At 36.2% G+C, this 22,811-nt stretch overlaps 1 protein-coding gene across 4 annotated transcripts in view; it reads left to right on the forward strand.

The window, feature by feature from the left end:
* Window positions 1-22,811, forward strand: part of IL1RL2 (interleukin 1 receptor like 2) — a 33,528-nt gene that overhangs the window by 2,937 nt on the left and 7,780 nt on the right. For 3 of the 4 annotated variants that reach the window (XM_037057341.1, XM_037057344.1, XM_037057342.1), the window contains 6 exons: window positions 1,987-2,179; window positions 11,955-12,120; window positions 12,594-12,668; window positions 16,300-16,429; window positions 17,761-17,897; window positions 22,129-22,272. In XM_037057341.1, coding sequence (XP_036913236.1) covers window positions 1,987-2,179; window positions 11,955-12,120; window positions 12,594-12,668; window positions 16,300-16,429; window positions 17,761-17,897; window positions 22,129-22,272 — 845 coding nt within the window. The remainder of the gene's footprint in view (window positions 1-1,986; window positions 2,180-11,954; window positions 12,121-12,593; window positions 12,669-16,299; window positions 16,430-17,760; window positions 17,898-22,128; window positions 22,273-22,811) is intronic. The other variant, XM_037057343.1, reaches the window with a different exon arrangement.

The raw sequence follows: 22,811 nt of genomic DNA on the forward strand, positions 1-22,811 counted from the left end.
TATGTAATACAGCTTTTTCCATGGAAGTGATGCCACAGCCAGACCAGCTTACAAAAATCCTGTATCCCAATATCATTGTTGCTGCTTGCTTTCTTGGAATGCCAGAATTTGTTTTGTGATAAGTGGCACATCCAGATAGGACAAAGCTTCATTTGAACACTTTTTTGTAGGGCATCTGCTATGGAAATTTAATAGTGACTAAGCACTAAGTATGTTCCAAACCTAAAGCTAACTCTTGTGCTAGAAAGTAATAATGTGTAAATGAATGACACAGGTCTGGTGGGAGACAACTGAGACTGGTGGGGACTGTGGTGAACTGGAAAACATGCCCCACCAAAGGTGGCAGTCTATTTAGCTCAAGTAAATTTTCCAGTTTTTCAAGAAAACCTGGAAATTAGTTTGTGTGTATACGTGTGTGTGTAACTTTTTAATGAACTTTGTGTGTGGGGCTCAAATAAAACATATTTGTGGACCAAATTTTGCCTGAGGGCCCCAATTTTGTTACTTTTCCTTACTAATGTATATGCTTTATCAGATTATTTGACCTCTCTTAGACTTGGTTTCTTATCTGCATAATGGAAGTCATATGGGCTTGATAGGGTTGAAATGAAAAATAGCTGAGATCATATGTGAAGAAAGTACCCCAGAAATGAAGTTGCATTCTCTCTTCTTTTGTTTCTATGGTATTTGTTGTTCCCTTTCTCTGTCCTAGGATGGCCTGTGTCCTGCTCTGATTCGTGCCAGATTCCTCATTTTCATAAGTCAGGTTGATTCGAAGGCCAAAATTACTTAGTGGTACACAAGTAGAAGTGGCATTTAGCCCACTTGCCTGGCTTATTTCCACAATTTTACTCGCTACATAGATCAAGCTGCTGACTTCTTAAGAAGGCCTGGTCTCCCATTTTTACTCTTGGCTACAAATTAACTAGAGTTGGAGACAGTATGTCACATAAATTTCATCTGGAAATCTAGACTGGATTTAAAATATTTAAATCTGGAAGCTGTGAAGTGGGGAAAATCATCTTTCATAAAAAGTAAATGTAAATATTGCCTGTTATGGGAGCAAATAAATATGAATTTTCATAAAATTTTAACATATAGATATGATATATATTTATTTAATTGTATACTTTTACTTTGAAATAATTTCAAATTTACATAAAATGTGTAAGAATGGTATAGAGATTCTTATCTATTCTTTATCTAGAGTCCCCCATTATTTAATATTTTGTCACATTTACATTATTTTCTCCATATATATATATTATATCAAATATTTTTCTAAGTCATCTTCCCAAATCATTTCAGTTATTTGTATCATGTCTCTTGACCTTTTAATATGTCAATGTGTATTCCTATCAAAAAGAATATTTTCTTACATAATCACAGCATCATTAACACATTCAGAAAATTTTACTGTCATACAATGTTTTTAATCTAATTCTCAATCCATATTATAATTTCAATAGTCTTAGTGATTACTAATATAAATATTTTTCTTTCCTTTCTAGCAGAGGATTTAACTCAAGATCAAGCATTGCCTTTGGTTGCCATGCATTTTTAAACTCTTTTATGTGGAACAGTTCTTCAGTTTGTTTTTCATGACATTGACATTTTGAAGGAGTATGGGCAAATATTTTACATTATATCCCTTAATTTGAGTTTGCCAGCTATTTCTCCATGAGTCTGCTTGGTTGGAATACTGTAAAAGTTGTGTCCTCTTTAGAAAACACTCAGAGGCACATTTGCCCCTCATTGGTGATGTTCATTTTGATCACTTGGTTAAAGTGTTATTCAGTGTTTCTTCTATATAAATACTTTCTTCCTTTTGTAGTTAATGATTTGTGAGACATGTACCATCTTGTGTGAGGTAGAGAGTTTGTACAGTACCTTGAAGATGATTTGGACATAGCTGAAGACAAACAGAATCATTTGGTTTTGTGATTGTTTGAGTTTATGAGGTTTTAATCTGTCATTTTCTTACAGTAATGCAAATATGTGTCACCGAATACACATAAACCTAACTGTGTTTAGTGAAACCCAGTGTGTTTCCAGAAACAGTCAAGTAAATTTATCAGATGAGTACAAACAAATATTACATGTTGGAAAAAATGACAGTCTTACATGTCATCTGAACTTCCCAAAGAGTTGTGATTTGGATTCAATAAAGTGGTATAAGGTAAAAACAAAATCCTATTAATGCTTTTTCTCCTCTTATTTAAAATGCACTTGTTTTTTTTTTCAATTTAAGTTGTATTTTTTAAGGCAGAATTGGTAAAGAGATGTGTGTGCCTGGGAAAGATCTGTTAGATAGCTGATTGCTATGGGTAAGCTTACCTGCTAATTATTTATTTTTAAATTTATATTTATTATATGTGTGGGGGGGGTGCTTCACCCACAGGGACCCCCTGGCCATCATGGTGAGAATAAGTTTACCAAGACATGATCTGCTCGGGGAGAAAAGGTGACCAATCTCTTAAAGGAGAAGGGCCAAGAGCCTTTTCCTCAGTGGGCTTTTATTGGGGTCATTTTGCACAGGAATACAGGTAAAAGCTCATTAATCATTGTTAGGCAGTAAGGATCAAACAATAGATAGCATACAAAGAACTATGAGGGCTTATTCTGAGTCAGGGTGTGTTGGCTAAAGGGCTACAAAACTTTGGGAAACAAAGTCATTTTGCTCAGACCCTTATCATTTAATTGAGAGCATTCCTAGTAAGGTGGGTTTCACAGGATTTTCTGTATTCTTTCTTAGATCTGATTGCCCCAGGAACCCACCCTTTCCAGCACAGGGCTGCACTGCCCTCTGTCATTGTTTCAGGCTTAAGTCAGGCAGGGGAAGTAAGGCAGCCAAGAGATTAGGAGACTTCTTGCAGACAGAATGAGGACTCAGGCTATGTCAAAGCCGAGGGGTGAGGGTCCATCACCTCTTTTTATTATAGCCTCCCCCCAAGTCCTTTCCTGGAGCCCCCCATGATTGTGCCTATCTTAGGTCATCCCTTCCTTGAGGAATCTTACCTGCCATTGGCTAACTGATCAAGCACTGAGGGCCAGGCAGGGTGAAGTAAAAGGGGCAGAGCTGGTGCCCCTGCCAGGGAGATAAGCTTTGTCTTCTTAGTGGCTTATGGTGTGAAGGTTGCTCACTCAGCCTTAGCCTTGGTGGGGGTTACAGCTTCTGCAACCAAGCACGGCAGTCCCCAATAATTATAGCTTTGTAATATTTTATCATTTGTATCTACTACCTCCCCACTATTGTCCTTATTTTTTAGACTATCCTTAGCTATTGTGTTCCCTAACAGATTAATTAGTTTGTTTGAATGAGCACTGCATGCACAACAGTCAATAACCACAAAGTATAAGAAGTCACCCCTGGAAAGTCTCCTTTCCTTTCTTGATCCATATTTTCCTAGTTGGGCTCATGGCACCTTCCCTAACATGTATCTTACCTTATTAGTTTCCTGCTTTAAATAAATGATACTCTACACCCTACCCCTTTCTTTTTTAAGCAAATGGAATTCCATACTCATCTTTCTGCATCCTCTGTCTTCACCTTCAGAGCTTCTTTTTTTCTTGACTCTACTGGCAAACATTAATGCATAAGACAGAATCCTTGGTATGGGGGAGCATCAGCTAGTTATTTGGGGTAGGGATTATCTTTTCACAACCCTGCTTGCCAGCACTTGCTAGTACAACCATCTAGGTCAGGAGTTTGCTTTGTGAAAAGGTTTTTGTATATCAATTCAAAGCCTTTAATGGTGATAGGAATATACAAATTTCTTATTTCTTCTTGAATTAATTTGGGTAAAATTTTGTTTTCAAGGAAATTGTCCATTTCCTTAATACTATGGCATGGAATTGTTTATCTTCTCTTTGAATATCTGCTTCTGCAATAAGGTTCATCTTTTAATACCTATTACACTTTCTCTCTCTCGATTTGACAGTTTTGTAACTTCTATCACTGGCTTTGTTGATTGTCTTTACTATGTTTCACATTCATTTAGTTTGTTTCCATTTTCCTTTTGCACAAAAATATGTCAAAATGTCACAATGAATGCCTTATTCCTGTCTTTAAATATACATTTGACAGTATGTGAGGTTTTTTCTTTTTCATTTGTTTTGGATTGGTGTCTTTAAAATTTTGAGTCTTCTAAATGATAAGCATGGTATATCTCTACATTTGGTTTTCTCTGAGTTCTCACAACAATGTTGTATAATATTTTTGTGTAGATATCCTATATGTTTTCTGTCAAATATATTTTTAGAAAATGGATGTTTTCTGATATGACTGCAATGGATGGTTTTATATATTAATATTCTGTTTATTGTTCTTTTATCTCAGAATCTTGGTGACTTCATCTGTCCATTTTAATAATGGATCTATAGATTTTTTTGTACTCATACATACATAATCATGTTGTTTGTAGATTAACAACAGTTTTATTTATTGCTTTTCTATTTTTGTAACATTGATGTTTTCTTTCATCATCATTGCATTGGCCAAGACCTTCAGAATGATCTAGAAGTTATTACCATCCCAACGTTATTAATATCCTATAACCACTCCATAAGAGGCAAAAATGGCATCTTTGTGTCATTATATCAAAAAAAGCTTTTAGTATTTTCCCATTAAGTGTGATGTTTGTTTTAGGGTTAAATGGCCTTTAGTGGTTTGAGGAAATTCTTCTAGTTTGTTTGAAATTTTATGAATGGATGTTAAATTTTACAAACTGATTATGTATATACACACTTGTGAATGTTATACCAATGGTGCATTACTAGAATAACCTAAATTGATGTGTAACTCTTTTTATACATTGCCAGATTTGGCTTAGAAATATTTTGTGTAGGTTTTTGTTTCATCCAAATCATAAAGAGATTGGTCTGTAATTTGTGTTTCTTGCTTTGCCCTTGTCAGATTTTGTTATAAAGGATAAAGGACCTTATAAAATAAATTGGGAAGTAACCCTTACTAATCTTCTAGAAATATTTAAGATTGAATTGATTTTTTCTTATACATGTTTTTATTTTATTTATTTAAAAAAGATTTCTATTTATTTATTTTTAGAGAGAGGGGAGGGGAGGGAGAAAATGAGGGAGAGAAACATCAATTGGATCGATTGCCTCTCACATGCACCTGGATGGGGACCTCAACATGTGCAAACTGGGACCTAACCTGCAAACCAGGCACATGCCCTGAACTGGAATTAAACCACCAACATTTTGCTTTGCAGAATAATGCTCAACCAACTGAATCACACTTGTCAGGGCTCTTTTACATGCTTTTAGGATTTAGTAGTAAAATTATGTAGGACTGAGACTTTCTTTGAGGGAAGGGTTTTCAATTATAGTCAGTGTCCTTAATTATAGGATTACTCAGATTTCCTGTTTCTTCTTAAAGCAGATTTAACACATTGTGCTTGTTTAGAAATTTTCATCTTATCTACATAATTTTTAAATTATTGGGCTAAACTTGTTCATAATATACTCTCACTCCCTTTTTAATGTTTGTAGGGTCTCTAGTGATGTCTTCATTTTCACATCTGGAGTAATATATTTCCATTTCTCTCTCTCTTTCTCTCTCTTTGTTGATTACCTTTGCTAGGGCTTTATCAACTTGAAGAGTTTCTTCAAAGTGCTAATTTTGAAATTACTGTCTCTTATTAGTTTTCTGCTTTATTAATTTCTGTTCTTATCCAGTTTCCCCCCTCTATTTTTAGTTTTGGTTTTAATTTGCTGTTATGTTAATAACTTTATGAAAAGGATTTTTGGTCATTAATTATATGCCTTAAAGTTGCACTTTCTCTTTAAAGTCAGTTTAAGCTGCTTTGTACTTTTGATATATTATATTCTTATCATTCAGTTAAAAGTATTTTCCAGTTTCTAATGTTATTTTTTCTTTGAACTTTGGAATATTTGTAAGAATTGCCTGATTTGCAAATATAGTGGATTTTTTAAAGTTGCTTTCCTGTTTGTGATATTAAGCTTAATTGTACTGTGGCAGAGAATTTACTCCCTACGTTGTAAATATTTTGAAGTTTGGTGGTACTGGCTTCAAGACCCAGCATGTGTTCCACTTTTGTGAATGCTTCATGCTTGCTCAAAAGAATGTAAGCACTGCAGTTTGGGTTTGTTAACTGTGTTATGCAGGTGTACTTTTTCTACAAATGTACTTTTTTCTTTTAGTTACTTAGAAAGATAGACAAAACTAACTCAGTGTGATTGCCGATTTTTCTGGGTTATTTAAGTGACATCACCCCATTTCTAAAGTCCACCTTTGGACTTCTCAGAATATAGTGTTACACATTTTCCTATGTGGCTTCTTTCAGACTCTATTCCTCAGGCCCCTCAGTGTTTACCTTGCAACCTTGCAGCGATCACTTCTTGGCATCAGTATTATGACCCTCTAGGGTCTTGACAATAGGACTCTACTGGCAAGTTTCTCCTCTTGATCTGGACTTGTTGGTGTCATAGATCTGAAATCACTTGACATTTGTAGAGAAGTAGATTTTTAGAATCAACTCTGCCACTACTCCAGTGTCAACATACAAATGTATTGAGTCTAAAATTTCTCATTTAGAAAGTGAGAGTTTAGACTACATGATTTCAAAAGGCTTTCCAAACCTTAAGGCTACTAGCCTGATAATAAAACCAACTATCTCCTGTTCCATTATAGCTGGACTTTGAGGAACTGGGAGAATTTTAAGCAATTTAAGAAATGTTATAATATTTATTATTATTTCAAATAAATTTCAAATTCTGTAAGACTTGGAGATGATCTTAGAGCTGTGATGATTGGCATCAAATTTTATATTATGGATCTTTTTTAATTTTAATTTTTTAAAATTATTTAATTGTAAGTATACAATAGATGGTCATTACAGAAAACATAGAAGTCATAAGAGAAACAATTACTCCCTTCCCCAATACTTGTACACAAATCCCAACCCATAACCTTCAGCTTTTTTTTTGTCTGTGGATATTGTTCCTGTGCTGTTCATATCCTCGTTCCCTTGTATGTAATGTATGTTTTTTCTTCTGACTTCTTTTGCGTTTTTTCTCTTACCTTTGGCTTTCAATGGTTTCACTATGATGTGGCTAGGCATGTATCTATTGTGCTTGAGGTTCACTGTGCTACTTAGTTCTGTAAGTCCTGATTTTCATCAGACTTCAGGAATATTAAGACTTACAGAACCAAGTAGCTCAGTTTTAACAGGAACCTAATCAACAAAACAAACAAATAGGCAAAATATAACCAAAGACATTGAAATTGAGAATAGGCTGACAGTGACCAGAGGGGAGAAGGGAGGGAATTGCAGAGAAAAAAGGTGAAGGGTTTGTGGGAACAATTATACAGGACACATGGACAATAATGGGGAGGGGTGGAAATGGGAGGGGTGTGGAACAGCTGGGGTGTTGGGCTCAGGTTGGGGAAAAAGGCAGAAAACTGTACTTGAACAACACAAAAAACTCTAAAAACAAAAAATACCCAATACTTTACATTAATGATTTACTCAATGGGCTTAATGGTATTTTGGAAAAGGCAGAAGACATATTCAGTAAATCTGAAAAGAAATTAGCAGAATTTACCCAGTATAAAGAACAATGTAAAAAAATAACAAAACTTCAGGGATCTATGAGACATCAAATAGTTGCATAATAGGTTCAACAGCTGTATAATATGAATGCAACTGTAGTCTCAGAAGGAGAAGAGCATGAGAATAATGTAGAAAAATATGTTAAGGAATAAAGAACAAAATTATACTATGGACCTTTTTAAAAAGCAAATGCTTGGCCTCATTCTCTACTAGTGAATCAGGTTATGCATGAGTAAGACTCAGACGTACTTATTTTTAAAATAACTACTCATGCTGAGAAGATATGAAGAATCAAGGAATTAATATAAGGAGGAGAGATCATTCTGCAATGTCCACCTGCTCAGATTCATGACCTCAGTTATTGCTCTGTTTTTGCCACTAACTAGTTATCTTCTGTCACTCCTTGGTTCTCAGTGTTTTCATCTGTAAAATGAGAGGGTTGGATAAATTATCTAAATATTTAGAGCTTATTATTTGCCTGCTGCTATGCCAGGTACTGGGTATGTAATAATGAAAGAGAGTCCTTGACTTCAAAAAAGTTATAATCCACGAGGGTGAAGGGGACTGATTCAAGTTAAGATTTTAAAAATGGCTCAGATGGATAGGAAGTTCAGGTAGAAGAATAGGATGAATATGGTGGTAAACACTCACTATCCATGGTGAGCCTCTTTACCCTAGAGACTATAAAGCTGAAAATAAGAACAGAACAACCAAAAAGATACCCTATGCTTTCCAGGGTTACCTGTGGCTAAGGTTCGGGATGTGGTTCAGTTTCTCCTCTGGCTTCACTGAAAGGCTAACATAAGGGTGGTGAATCTTCATGCTTTTGCTTACTAGACTGCATGGCACTGGGTACTTTCTGTAGCGGTGTTCCAGGTTCCAGTCCCCAGGTTTGTAGGAGCTGAGAAGCAGTGTGTATGTCTTCTTAGTCATTTGTTGGTTTGTCTGTGCCAGATGTGGCATGACTTCACACACTACAGTTGTGTAAGTGGCAATTCCTGCACTCTGATTTGCACATGATGCATTTCCAAATCTTGATTCCTGCTGCCATGATTGTGGTAGAGGTAGCAGCTTTACTTGAGCTAGTTCTGTAGAGTGGTTCTGGACTAGACCTCACTCCCTGAGAACTTCTTAATAATTTATAAACACCTAATATCCTGTGTTGAATCCTTTTATTCTTAAAATAGCTAAAATGCTTCTTGTTTCTTGCAATTAAATTCAGTCTGAGAGATTAAAGATTTTAAAGATTAGAGTTTTAAAGATTAAATAAAATAATCTGTCCACTAGTTCATTGTGGGCACATAGTAATTACTTAATAAACAATTATCATATATTATTATTTAGTTAAAATAAAGAAATGGAAGAGGTGGCACAATAAAAATTATAATCAGAATGGTATGTTTGCTTTTAAGCATTTCGAGACGTAGACATTATGGACAATGACAAAGTCCACGTAGTGGCTAGTAGGATGGAAGATTATAGAGGAATACAATTGAAATTGAAGGAGTTATGGAGGAGAAAATTTGGGTATTAAAACATCCATTCTTACAGATAAATAGCGAAGTACCTACACTTGAGAAAGCAGTAATATCTCCATTTTTTTTCAATTCCAAATTACTCCTGAGTACAATGATTTCTCTTTTACTACTGTGCTGCATCTGTACTTGCTGAGGGTTACTGCTACTGGCTTTTAAGTCGCCAAAATCTAACATTTATTTTCAATCCTGACCTTGATCTCCTGTGGCATTTATCACTGCTGGGCATTCTTGTCAGCTGAGAGCTCCCTTTTCTTTCTACCTGACACTCATTTTTTAATCTTCATTCCACCCCCTTCTGTCCCCCAGTTCTTCCTAGGTAATCATCACTATCTTCTCATTCTCTATATTTGGGTCTTAAATTTGGGGGTTTCCGTCATGGTCATCTTCTGTTCTTGCTTTGATTACATTCAAATGGAGATAGCTCATAGATCCATCCATATACAGATATACAAATGGCTCCCAAACCCTCTTTCTCCCACTTTGATCTTTCTCTTAACATCCAGATACTTTGTCCAATAGTCTAATATGTATTCTACTTAGACTTTCGCATTCCTACAACTCACAATAGTCACCATGTTTAGAGAGACTTTTTATCTTAGCACAAAATCTAATCATTCTTTTTCCTTTTCTTTTCTTTACATTCTCTGTCCTTTCTAACAATACCTTTGCATAAAGAAGCTGGAATAATGAAAGTCCTGTTCTTTCTCCACATTCCAAATTTGTCACTAAGTTCTGTATATTAGAACAGTTTAAAATAATTGTTTACGTGTCCTTTTGCTGTCATCACTATACTGCCTTAGTTCATACTTTATTTAGCCTTAGTTTATGGAAGTAATTTACTAAATTTTTTCTTGATTTTTGGATTGTTCCATCTTTAATTCTTTCCCAATATGATAACCAGACAGATTACTCTCTTAAGAAAAATGTAATCTCATTTCCTTACTTCAAAAGCTGCCAATATTCATCCCTTTTCATGGTTTTCTATGACTGGGCTCCTGCCTGTCTCACTGGTTTCATCTTCATCATTCTCCTACAGGCCACAACATCTTAGCCAGAGGCTGTGGACTACTTTATGCCTCAGAACCATTGTACCTGTTGGATCAGGAGTGTTTGTTTTGGTACCTGAAATATGAAATATTACAATGTTGGCTACTGGTACAATGAATATTTTAATTTTAAATCTTATTATGAGCTATTACCCAAGAAGTGTTAAATAAAAATATAAGCCTTCTGAGAATTTAGACTCTAAAGTTATGCTTCAGTGAATTATAGTAGAGGCCGTCCTAGTTACAGTAGAAGGATAAAACGACTCTTGAGCTAGCCTGTCTAAATATTCATATGGTTAAATATTTGTGTGTACGTCTGGAAAGAAAGAGTCAATTGGAAATTGGAGTGGTCATAGAAAACGAGGCCCAGAAATCATGCCTATCTAAGCCCATCTAGGGAAGAGGTTTTCACAGTCCAAAGACTTAAGCTTTTGTTCTGGGTGGGGTGGGGGGTGTGCTCTGAAGAAGGTGACATCACATTATTGGAGGTTTCACCCACCTGGCTCTTATTAATTCCCATTCCATTTTGTAGCCATTATTCAATCATAATTTATTTTTCCATGTAAGGTGTTTATGGAGAAATAATTTAAGACTTCTAGAAAGTTGTAGTTTAGATTGTAGTAATCAAGTGCTTGTTCTGGTGTTATTGAACTGAACCTTTTAAGATTGATTTGTTAGCACTGTTCTAATGACAGAGAATGAGGTCTAAAACTTGAGCAATTAAATCTTTGCTTATAAATTAAGAATTTGCATGTTTGTCTTCTCTATTATCATGATTATGAGCTTTTGGAGGTCATTGACTGCATCTTATTTGTGCACGACCCCCTAGGGCCTCTCACAGTTCCAGCAAAGAGCAGGAACTTAAATGTTTGAATAAATAAAATGGACTCAATTGTCCAAGAAGTCACCCTGTAGAGTGGAGCTTCCTGAAGAGAGGGTAAAAGATTTGAGAGAGAGTTCAGAAGTTGGCTTGTGCAATGGAAGAAGTGGTAATTAGCATGAGAATGTGAGCTTCTGATAGTATGTGAGAAAAGTGAGACTTGCCCTCTGGGTGATTGCTAAGGATGACAAGTAAAATAGACATCCCTGAAACTAACCAATCTTCTAGTTTGTTTGGTGCAGTGCTGTTTCTCCGTTGATGCAGTGAAAGCATAGGAGATATGGGAAGTGACATGACACTTGCTGTTCCTAAGCTTAGTCAGTACCCTTCGGAATAGAATGTCTGTCCTTTGGGAGAGATGGTGCCCTGCAGGTAAAGGATTTTTCCTGTCTGTTTACATCTTCCTACCAAACTCTTTTATGGCCCAGCCTCAGTCTTCTTCTATTATGTTTTTCTTCCAGCCTACATAAATCTCTGTTCATTCAACTCCTATTAGATGATATTTGTAACATTCAGTTTATTCTGTTAAATATTCTCTGTCACCCTGGCTGGTGTGGGTAATTGGATTAAGTGCCAGTTTATAAGCTGAAGGGTCACTGGTTTGATTCCCAGTTAGGACACATGCCTGGGTTGCTGGCTGGGTCTCCATTTGGGTGTGTGGGAGAGGCAAACACACATCAATGTTTCTTTCCCTCCATTTCTTCCCCTCTTTCTAAAACATAAAAAAATATTCTATGTCAACTCTTATGTACATATATATCAGTTAGATAACAAACTACTTAACGTCCAGGGACCTAAGGACCACCTTGGTTTCTTGTATTCCCTCACAGTTTACAAAATGGTGTCAATTAGGAATATAACTGATACTCAAAATGCTCTTTGAACTTTTTTTTAGGACTGTAAAGAGATTAAAGGAGATCGTTTTGCTTATTGGGAAAGAAAAAGAAAGCTGTCAGTGAGCAATGTCTCAGCAGAAGACAGAGGGAACTATTTGTGTAAAGCCAGACTGACTCATGCAGGAAAACAATACAAGGTTTTACATAGAATTACTGTGAATGTCAGTAAGTATGTGTGTACTAATTACAGAACTTCCTCTCAGCTCTGCCCTGTGTGACACACTTTCTGACTTAAAAAGAAGTGATTCTTTATCTTGATTTTCCTGGAGTCAGAAGGTAGAAAGAATGAGGCAAAAGGGCATGAGCAGTTTAATTTCCTCATCTCAGAAAACAGAATACTCAAAACTCTTGGTCAACTGTAATTGAAAAAAAAAGAAAAAACACAAAACTCTTGGTTTATTTATGAAAACTGTGACCATGTATGTAGAGTAGCTACTAGGGTACCTGGCCAAGAGTAGGTATTTAGTTAGTGGTGGATATTTTGTCACACCATGCATCCACTTTTTTCTTGAGAAATGTTTTTTCTGAAGGGCTGCTGTGCCATGTTTTGGTTTGTTTGTTTTATGATATTATTACATTAAAGTAGTTGGGAATGTATTGTGATTCTAATGCAATGTCATATGAGTGTGATTTCTTAGCAGAAAATGTTGGACATGGAGGAATAATCCCTAAAATAACTTATCCCACAAACAATACAATTGAAGCACAACTTGGTGAGTAAAGTTATGAAAGCCAATGAAATCACTAAGGGCAAAAATAAATATGAACACATATCCTAGTGAATTTTTTAAATTTCAAGGATGAAGACACATTTTATACATATCCAGTTTCCAGCTTTGAATGTACCTGGGCTCATCAAAAGAGCTATCAGAATAAAAAGTCTAGAGAGCTGGATCCTTGGGAAGCTGTGGTATGAAAGGTTGGCAGTGAGCACTATGGGTCTAAATCAGGGATTCTCAACTGGTGTGTGTGCAAGAATTTTTAAAACATGAAATAGCTGACTATTGAATCAGGGGCACTTTTACTTGTCAAGTAAGAAAATGACAACAGCCAACACAGCAGCAATGGTCTAGTGTGAATGAATCAAAATTATACCTATTTTTGTTATATCAGCAAAAAGTATATTTTCTAGTGTGTGGCAAAATTTTAGTAATCAGTTTATGTGTGCCATGAGATGAAAAAGGTTGAAAATTGCTGGTCTAAATGATTACTGTAAATCTGTTTATGCAAAAGCAATGAAAATGTAAAAATAAGTCCTGAAAGTGATGGTACATAATATAAAACTACTACTGTTGGTCAAGAATTCTGAATTATGTAATCTTGCACTGGAAAGTATATTTAAAAAGTAGGGAGAGTTATCTTGTTATATTACTTATTTTACATAGGAAGGCATGAGTAAACATTGCCTCAGTTTGTGATCTAAGTGGAAAAGGAAGAGCTCAAATTATTTTTAAAATTTTAAAGGTAATCACTAGTAAAATAAAAACATGTTGAGTACTTTCTGAAGAAAAAAAATGCAAATTAAACAAGTTCTCAGCTTGAGTCAAATATGAAAATCTGATTACATTTAGTTCTCAAAAGATATAGATGTGAAAATACATGACCTAAAAGATTAAATATAAATTCATAAGCATACTATGTCTTGAAAATTTTTAACACAAAGAAACCAGATTGGCAACATTAATCTTTCAATCTGATAAATATCTTTCAATGCCAAAAATTATATGACAAATTGAATTATTTGATATTAATAAAATTACAATACTTCCCAAAATAAAAAATACATATGTCAAATAGCAGTGCATCAGAACATTCGAAGCTAAAACTCTCATATATAAAAAAAAACAACACAATACAACAATATCATTTTTTAAATTATAATGGGAGATTTTAATATACTCTGGATTTGACAAATTTCTTAGTTAATTAAGGATCTAAAAGATTCTAGTAATAAGCCCCAGCCAGTAGCTCAGCTGGTTAGTGTCATCCCAATATGCCAAGGTTTTGGGTTCAGTCTCTGGTCAGGGCACATACAAGAATCAACCAATGAACGCATAAATAAGTGGAACAACAAATTGATATTTATCCCTCTCTCTTTTGCTACTTTTCTCTCTCTCTCTCTCTCTCTCTCCAAAATAAATGATCTTAGTAATATGATAAGAATAATATATTAAACAAATCACAATCATAAATAACTATGAAAAACTCAGAGTACCTAAAGAGGAAATTAAAGAGACCATATGGTGCAATCACAGTGCAGTAAGTATAGAAATTTACAACTGAAGTTAAAATAATAAACTCCACAAAAATAAAATTAACTAATTTAAAAAATCAAGCAATAATAAATATTTGCTTTCTGATTATTTGCTTTGCTGGTTAAATTTAATTCAATACCATAATTCCAGATTATTTAGAAAATACTGGCAGTGAAATCATGTCAAGCCTCATGGAATGTAAGCAAAGCTAAACTCTATAGGAGGTATAAATATCATCATTTTTAGTAAGTGTAGAAATAATTAAAATGCATAAGCTAACCATTTAACCCTACTTTTAAAAAAGCCACTGTGGAAAACAGTATGGAATTTCCTCAGAAAACTAAAAGTGGAAGTGCTTTTTGATTCAGTGATTCCACTGCTGGGATTATACCCTGAGAATCCTAAATTACCATTCAGGAGAACCTATTCACCTCAATGTTCATAGCAGCACAATTTACAATTGCCAAGTGCTGAAAACATCCTAAGTACCCAATGGTAAATGAGTGGACCAAAAAGCTATGGTACATTCATGCAATGGAATACTATCCAGCAGAAAGAAGGAACTTCTACCCTTTGCAACAGCATGGATGGAACTGGAGAGTATTACACTAAGTGAAATAATCCAGATCGCAAAAGACAAATACCGTATGACCTCACCTATTAGTGGATCCTAATGAATAAAGCAAACAAATGAGCAAAATAGAACCAGAAACATGGAAATAAGGAACAAACTGACAGTGAACAGAGGGGGGAGGGAAGGGGGATGAAAATGGGGTGGGGAAGAAGGGGAAGGGTCAAGTCAAGGAAGTTTGACTAAAGGTTTCCAGTATAAAGAACCCATGGACATGGACAACAGGGTGAGAATTCAGTGTGGGAGGGAGGAAGGGGAGTGGGGGTGGATAGGGCAAGGGAGAGCAATGAGGGAAAAATTGGGACAATTTTAATTGAACAACAACTTGTTTGTAAAGGGCAACTAAATAACTCTATAGAAGAAAATAACAAAAGTTCAAAAAATGAATTTATTAAATGACAAGTTTCACAGTTGGCTCTGGGAGAGAAGGGTTTGGGTCAGGGTGGTGGGAGTGAGGGGCATGGAAATAAAAAGAGAAGATAGAGAAACCTCCAGCAAATATAACCCCCGAAAGTATAGGAACTCTGAAGAAAAAAAAGAAATGAGAAAGGTTAGAAAGCATTAAGTGGAAAGTAGATGAAATCTGTTTTAGAGGATTTGGACCTACATGGTTTAGTAAAGGTCTTGTAAACTTTCAAGGAAATAATAATTTTCATAATAGAGGATATTTGTGTACATATCACTCACCATATGATTTCTCTAATGTATTTCATAAACACCTAGAAAAGATAAGTATTCCTGATATTAACTCTCTTAATTTTGTTGCTCTTCCTGTCTTTGAAAACTCTAGCCAATGTATTTAGACAGTAAAGAAACAAGAGATGTAAGCCTTGAAAGAGGAAGGTAAACATATAATTATTTTAAATGACCTATGTATATCTACTTGGAAACTCTAAGAAAATTCTCTGAAAAACTATCATCACTAGCAATTATTCAGTAAGGTATTTCAATATAAAATACATTTTTAAAGCTAAAAGCATTTTTATATGCCTGAAATAATCATATATAATGGGGGAAAATGACATAACTGGAGAAAAGGAAATATAGTATTATGTGTAATGTTGGTATAACTTGTTAAATTTGAAGAATATATAGTTTATTCTCTACCTCATAACAGACACAAAATACATTATTGATAATTTAAAGATAAAGACAAAATTTATTTGACATTAGAATGATGTACCTGTGAAACAGAATCAGTGGAAGAACTCACAAAAAAATCAAAAAATTAGACTAGCATAGAAAATGGAAACATCTGTATAGAAGAAAACTGGTAAGGCTGCAAGGTCACATGTCCCTTGTTATCTCTGTCCAGTAAGGTAGATAAACATTGACCTCATGAGTTGAGTATATTTTTGGTAATGAAAAGGCATTCAAAGCTCAAAACAAGATGTATTTGTTAACCACGTCACTTTTCATAGAATTTTTATTTAATTTTTGTGAATTTGATTTTTATAGGCTCTACCCTAATTGTAGACTGCAACATAACTGACACAAGGGATAATACAAATCTACGATATTGGAGCGTCAGTAGCACATTGGTGGATATTTACTACAAAGAGTCCAAACGAGTCCAAGAAGGAATTGAGTAAGTGTTTCTCTGGCTCCTCTGAAAACTAGAAACCTTTTTTCCTTTTATGTGATTTGATGTTAGTACTGCTCTTTTAGGTGGTTCCCACTTCCTCCTCATTACTACTTTTGGCTTTGTCTTTCAAAGATCTCGGTGTTATGTGTGAGCAAGCAACTGCTGCAAAGAAGTGTGAGATGCTCAGATTATCAATCCCTCTTAAATTGTAATTTGAGATAAAGCAAAGTGTGGAGTACTGGCCTATATTCAACAAGATAAGTTTTTGTCAGCTGCTACTTAAAACTGATCACATTCCCTGTTAGCCATATGATGAACCATAGGCCTTCAGGGATTAAATTGCAAAACAGGGATTATGCACTGCTCTCTGTCTTGGAGAGAGGGCAGAGAGAGAGGTGCATAATCATTAGTGGATAGAGTGTATGAACCCCGTTTATGATAATATGAATTGAATGGTGTGAAACAAGACTCATTAAGTCAGAGGGCAGAACTTCGGTTGGGCCTTGCAGTGTAGCTAAATTAGGATAAGTAGACAGGGAGAACAGAACATCCTTTAGGGCTGAGGATGGTGTCTATGAGGGGGGACCCCCAAAAACCTGGAATTTATAAAGAATTGTATTTATTCTTACATGTTTAAATTTCAGTCATGTTCAAAGCACTCTTCATTTGACACAATACACCTATTGATATTTTTTTCCACTGCTCAAAACAGTTTTTGAACTTGTTGATTTTGGTGCCTTTTATTACTTCCACTGTTTTTGTTTCACCTTTTCCACATAGGCAAAACATTTTTCTTCGAGGACTTTTTTTTCATCTGGGGAAACAAATAAGTTACTCAGGGCCAGATCGTGTGAATAGGGAAGGTGGGACACGGGGGTCATGATGCTTTTGGTCAAAAACTGCTAAACACTCAGCATGGTGTGCACAGGTGTGCTCCTAAATCACCCATCATGAAATGGGCAAATGAATTGAATGAGTCTCCAAAAATTTCACTGAAGCTGAATGCAGCCTCTCATATCACCAGCTGGTACACTGATACATATGGGTTACTAGAACACTCACCTACTGTACTACAAGGGGCCTTCAGAACATTTGTGTCCCTGCTTCTTATATAATCAACAGAACCATGCTTTCTTGTCACACTGTCCCAAAGATTATGCAAATTGGGAACTACCCAATACATACACCTCATTGAGACACTCAGTGAAGTATTCATAACATAAAGTGATGGCCTACAGTGTCTTTACAAAAGAACTTTATTCTCCAGACTAAAGATTATAAAATATGTTGGGTAAAATATGACTTGTGTATTAATTGGCTCTTTTCTTTTACAGAACCCACATTTCTTTTCAGGAACATAATTTTTACACAGTGAACATAACCTTTCTAGAAGTGAAAATGGAAGATTATGACCATCCTTTCACATGCCATGCTGGTGTGTCTGCAGCATACTTTATTTTAAAGCCCCCAGGTAATGTTCCTGTGGATTAAATACTGTTCAGAGTATTCAAAACAATGTCAAGGAAAGACATATGAAAGATAAAAGATCTTACATATTTGGCATGAAAAACAGAGTGGTAGTAAACCAACAAACTTACTATGAAATCTAGGGAAGAGCTAATGTCATGTCTGATTGCAACACTCTTGCAGTCAAGGGGGTGCTGCAATGAAGTATGCTTCGAAAGTGCCATATTAGTATACAGTGAGGTCTTATGCATCAAAGTTCTTGAAAACAGAATTGTTCCTTTATTAAACCTGGTTACTCAGCATTTATAACCATGTGCTTGTGATTTTTGCTTTTAGATTGTTATAAATAATTTCATATGAAAATAAAATGTTTATATACATTTTATTCCTGTAAATTTGTAAAATTTTCTGTAAAGGCTGAGTTCTGATATTAAGCAAAAGGCCTCAAACGTAATGTATATGCACAAATTGCTCTCTTAACCTTGTGCAGAGTACATTGAGTATCCATTTCAGGCAACAGAACCAGAGGGTAGATAGTGATCGATATAATCATAATCTGGAGAACAGCTTTCAATTCTTAATGTATCAATGGAGGTGTCTGAAGTACATTGTAGAATGTTGACATGTGGCTTACCAAGGCAGTTTTTCTTCCTTGATTCTATTAGTATCATCTTTTTTTTTCTTAGCTACCTACCATGCAAGAGAGAGAGGGCTTGGTTTTGCCAGTATCTCTGAATAATCAGTTAAACCCATGTTTGCATATATCTACCTGAAGTCCTACCAGAAATATCTTCTAGAACTTAACATAAAACATTAGTGGAGTGGGTGCTGTATGGAGCTATTGAATGTGCCTTTTTCCTCGCCAAGTTTCTGACCTCATGAGTGTCCATCACTTCCCTTCTGATAGCAATGAATCGGGATATCTCCACAGTAACTTGCAGCCCTGACTTCACTTCTATGACCTGGAAGCCAGGGTCACTCTGTCCCCAGCTGCTTTAACTGTAAGTGATCATGCAGCACCTCCTCTCCTCACCTAGACCCATGGGAAACCCTCTTAGACTTCAACAGGTAGAAGAAGCCTTAGGCTCATCAGCCACTACTGTCCATTTTTCTTTCTTTCTAGGGCTTTCCCTTCATAGAAAATGATATTTTTACCATTTCCCCCCAATCACTCTGTGCATCTTCTCTCTCTCCGTGACACATCTGGGTCATTCTTGAGGTTCTATTATCAGTGCTGCTCTTTCTGAATTCTCATTCCTGATAATCTCCCTACTTTCATGGTTTCAACTGTTGTTTCTATGCAGGTGTGATTCCACATCTCCAACTATCCCATGTGGCAGCCCTGCACTTCCAGCTGCTTACTGGACTGATTTTGCACTTCATATGAAAGAGAATTATATAGTATGTTTTCTTTTATGTGTTGCTTCTTAGGTGTATGGGATTCATTGCTGCATCAGTGATGTAGCATGTGGCTATAGTTCATTTTTATTGCTGAATCTTATTCCATTGAATAGCTAAATCACAATTTATCTACTCTACTATAAATATGTCATTATTTGAGTTGTTTTCAGTTTGGAGCTATCCATAAATAATGCTGCTATGGAAATTTCTGTATGTGTGAGCTGATATTCATGGATAAGCATTCCTCTATGATATATCATTAGGAGTACAATTAATTGCTACAGAGAGTACTCAGGGCCTCCTCAACCCCAGAGAAAAGAGAGGAGCTGACTATGAGAGGCCTTGGAGGCTACAAGATCTAGAGTGTTTATAATTGAAATCTGCCTCAACATAGAAGTTTGAGGTTTTTTTGTTTAGTAACCTTGACTGAAAATCACCAACATAGATTTTCATGTCAGTGTTGTCTTATAGATACTGACTACCTGGAAGCACTGTGTTCACAAGGGTTCTGAGGCAAAGTCCTGGCTCAGAAGAATGATGCTGTTATCATTTAACACCTGCCAATCATACAGGAAAGAGGAAGGGTAGTTTGTCTCCTTTGGTGTATGTCAGTAAAGAAACTTGTGCTCACCCTATCTATCTTTGCTACTATCCATACTTTTTTCAAATTTCACATGCAATGTATTTTTAGGCACATTCATTTTATTTTGTTTTCCTTGAATTCTTATGAACAGTACCCTCTTAAATCCAAGACTCTTGTTGGTTTATTTGAAGCCAGAGGTAAGGTTATAGCTGTTTCATTTGACTTCCTTATTTTTGTTGAAGATACATCCAGAGTAAATCATATTTAGTTTGTCTGAAGTAGGGTTAATAGGAAGCTGTTTGGGTCAGGTGTTCATTCTGTGACTTCCTTTTAATTACTACTTCCAGCTCCTATCTCAGTGTAAGGCTGGTAGTAGTCACAAGAACCCAAACACCATCCTTATAGTGTCTTTAACAAGCATCTGGTGTCTCGACAGTGAGTGTTCCACTATTTCAATTTCAAAGTTCATACTCTCTCTGAAATCACTCATTCATTTTCTATTTCCATTCTTTATCTTTTAGCTCATTTACAAAACTAAAGGTATCAATAATCTTGAATGGAATGAATGACCAATTCAAGAATTTCAGGTCATCACTCCTGTCTGCTTACCAGGAGCTTCTGAATCTCATAAATTTTGTGGGCATGGTCTCCTCATCATGACCATTTACAAAACCAAAACCCCTTGAGTGTACATTAAGCATTCCCAGGCATGGGTCTTCCCAAAAGGAGAGGTGGCATTGGTGTTCCATGAGCTTGGAAAGGGAAAAGACACATGGAAAATGGGAGGGAAGGGAGACTCCATGTAAGAGTTAGAAATCGGAAATTCAAACAAATAAGGCACCAGAATGCAGAGCAGATCCACTAAGCTTCACTTGGACTCAATGGATTGATATATTTCTGGCACAAAATGTGCTTATACATATTGCACTTCATTGTGACACTTATTTGAAAACATGCAGTAGAAGTTAGGGATGTCTTGGCCTCAAAATGCTTGCAATGTGGTGTGGCCTAGGGCAGGTTATGATAAGCTCTTTAATGAATATTTTAGAGGTGAAAGTGCACTGAAAATTCAAAGAAAAGTGACCCTCCCCTTAAACATACATTTTACTGGGGACTAGAGAGTCAAGAAGGGGTTCATGAAGAAAGTGGGTATTTGGTGGGTTATTAGAATAAGGAGGAACCTGGCTGGCGTAGCTCAGTGGATTGAGCGCGGGCCTGCGAACCAGACGATCGCGGTTCGATTCCCAGTCAGGGCACATGCCTGGGTTGCAAACCGGTTCCTTGCAGGCTAACTACCAGCAGGGGATGCACAAAAAAAGGCAACCATACATTGATGTTTCTCTCCCTCTCTCCTTCCCCTCTAAAAATAAATAAATAAAATCTTTATAAAAAAAAAAAAAAGAATAAGGAGGAGTTCTCTTCCTCTCCCTTCCTTCCCGTTTTTGAATTCTCTTTTTCCTAGATCCTCTTTCTTTGTCAGCACAGGTTGGGGTTTTGGTAAGGAAAAAAGCCGTGTTGTTCCTCTCATCAGATATGTAGGAAGGAGTGCATTTTTGCAGACCTGGAGTTCCAGAGGAAATGGCTCTGCTCTTGTTCATTATCTCCTGCCCACAACTTTCCCCTTAACTGCTCTGAAGTGTGCTCACAAAGCTAAGCAGGACACAAACACCCTTCCTGAGACCATGTCTCGTAGACAGGCACCCAGCCAAACTTGGTTGGCACAGGGAAGTTGAGGTGGCAGTTTGGCTCTTGGCCAGTCTTCTAGAGCCAACAAAGATCCAAGAGAGGCAGCTGATGGCTCTTTATTTATGACACAAGTCCTGCTGTTCAATTTTGAGTAACTGGGAAAGCAATTACAATAACATAATCAAGAATGTGTGGCAGTACCACTCGGGAACTTTCCCAACAATGTACTAGGCTTCACATCTGAGTGCTGATTAAGTAGGACTTGGCCATGTGTGTTTTGACTGCAGTTCTCATGAGATTGGAGCTATACAATATCTACCCCTGGGTACTATTAGGGTTCTGCAGAATTTCTTTCCTCAGGTTCCCAAGGGCACTTTGCTTTCTAAAATTCATGGGTCATACCAGATTATTCTACTCCCATACCTACTATTCAACAATAAAGAGGTATTTAAGCAGTACCCCATTGACATCTAATATATTTCCATTTGACATTTGTAATGTGATCTGTATAAGTGTATAATTGACACTTTGTAATATTATTATTTTATTTTGCTGTTGTTTGCAGTGCCAGATTTTCTAGCTTACTTGATAGGAGGGCTTCTGGCCTTTGCAGGTGTGGCTGTGCTTGTCATGTGCATCTACAACATTTTTTGGATTGACATTGCACTTTGGTATCGAAGTATCTTCCAGTCTCCTGGGGCCATAGAAGGTAAGTGTGTGGAAACACTGAATATTTCCTCAGTCATTTCTATTCTATTTGTATTACCATTGTAAATATACTTCACTATGTTTTACTTAGCTTGTTTTTTATATTGTTGGTAAATTTAAAGGAAGGAACTCTCCCTAGTACTTTTCAGGCTTCTGAGAAATGATTTCCTCAAGCCTACAAGTATTATTTAGTCAAATCAGGCTTGCAGGCTGGTTGTGATTGAGTGACAAAATCCTCCAGGTCCCACTGCAATCATTTTTAGAATGGTTCTCACATCCATGGGTATAAGCAAAAGAAGACAATTTCTCCTTGAGAAAACTGCTCTTCACCCAGGTGCATGCTTAGCACATGGGTGCCTGGAAAGAACGTGTATTTTGGAGGGCAACCTGCTGGCTGTGGTTACAGCACTGATACTTGGTGCCTGCAAAAACTTAAGTCTTTAACTCTCAGGCTGGGGAGAGACAGACCTGAGTTTGAGTTGGAATTTTCCATTTACTCCCTGTGTGATCTTAGAAAGGTATTTTTTTCTCTTTCTTAGC

The sequence above is a fragment of the Sturnira hondurensis genome, unplaced genomic scaffold (genome assembly GCF_014824575.4).
Source record: "Sturnira hondurensis isolate 20B ecotype Veracruz unplaced genomic scaffold, ASM1482457v3 Scaffold0009664, whole genome shotgun sequence".
Classification (NCBI taxonomy): Eukaryota; Metazoa; Chordata; class Mammalia; order Chiroptera; family Phyllostomidae; genus Sturnira; species Sturnira hondurensis.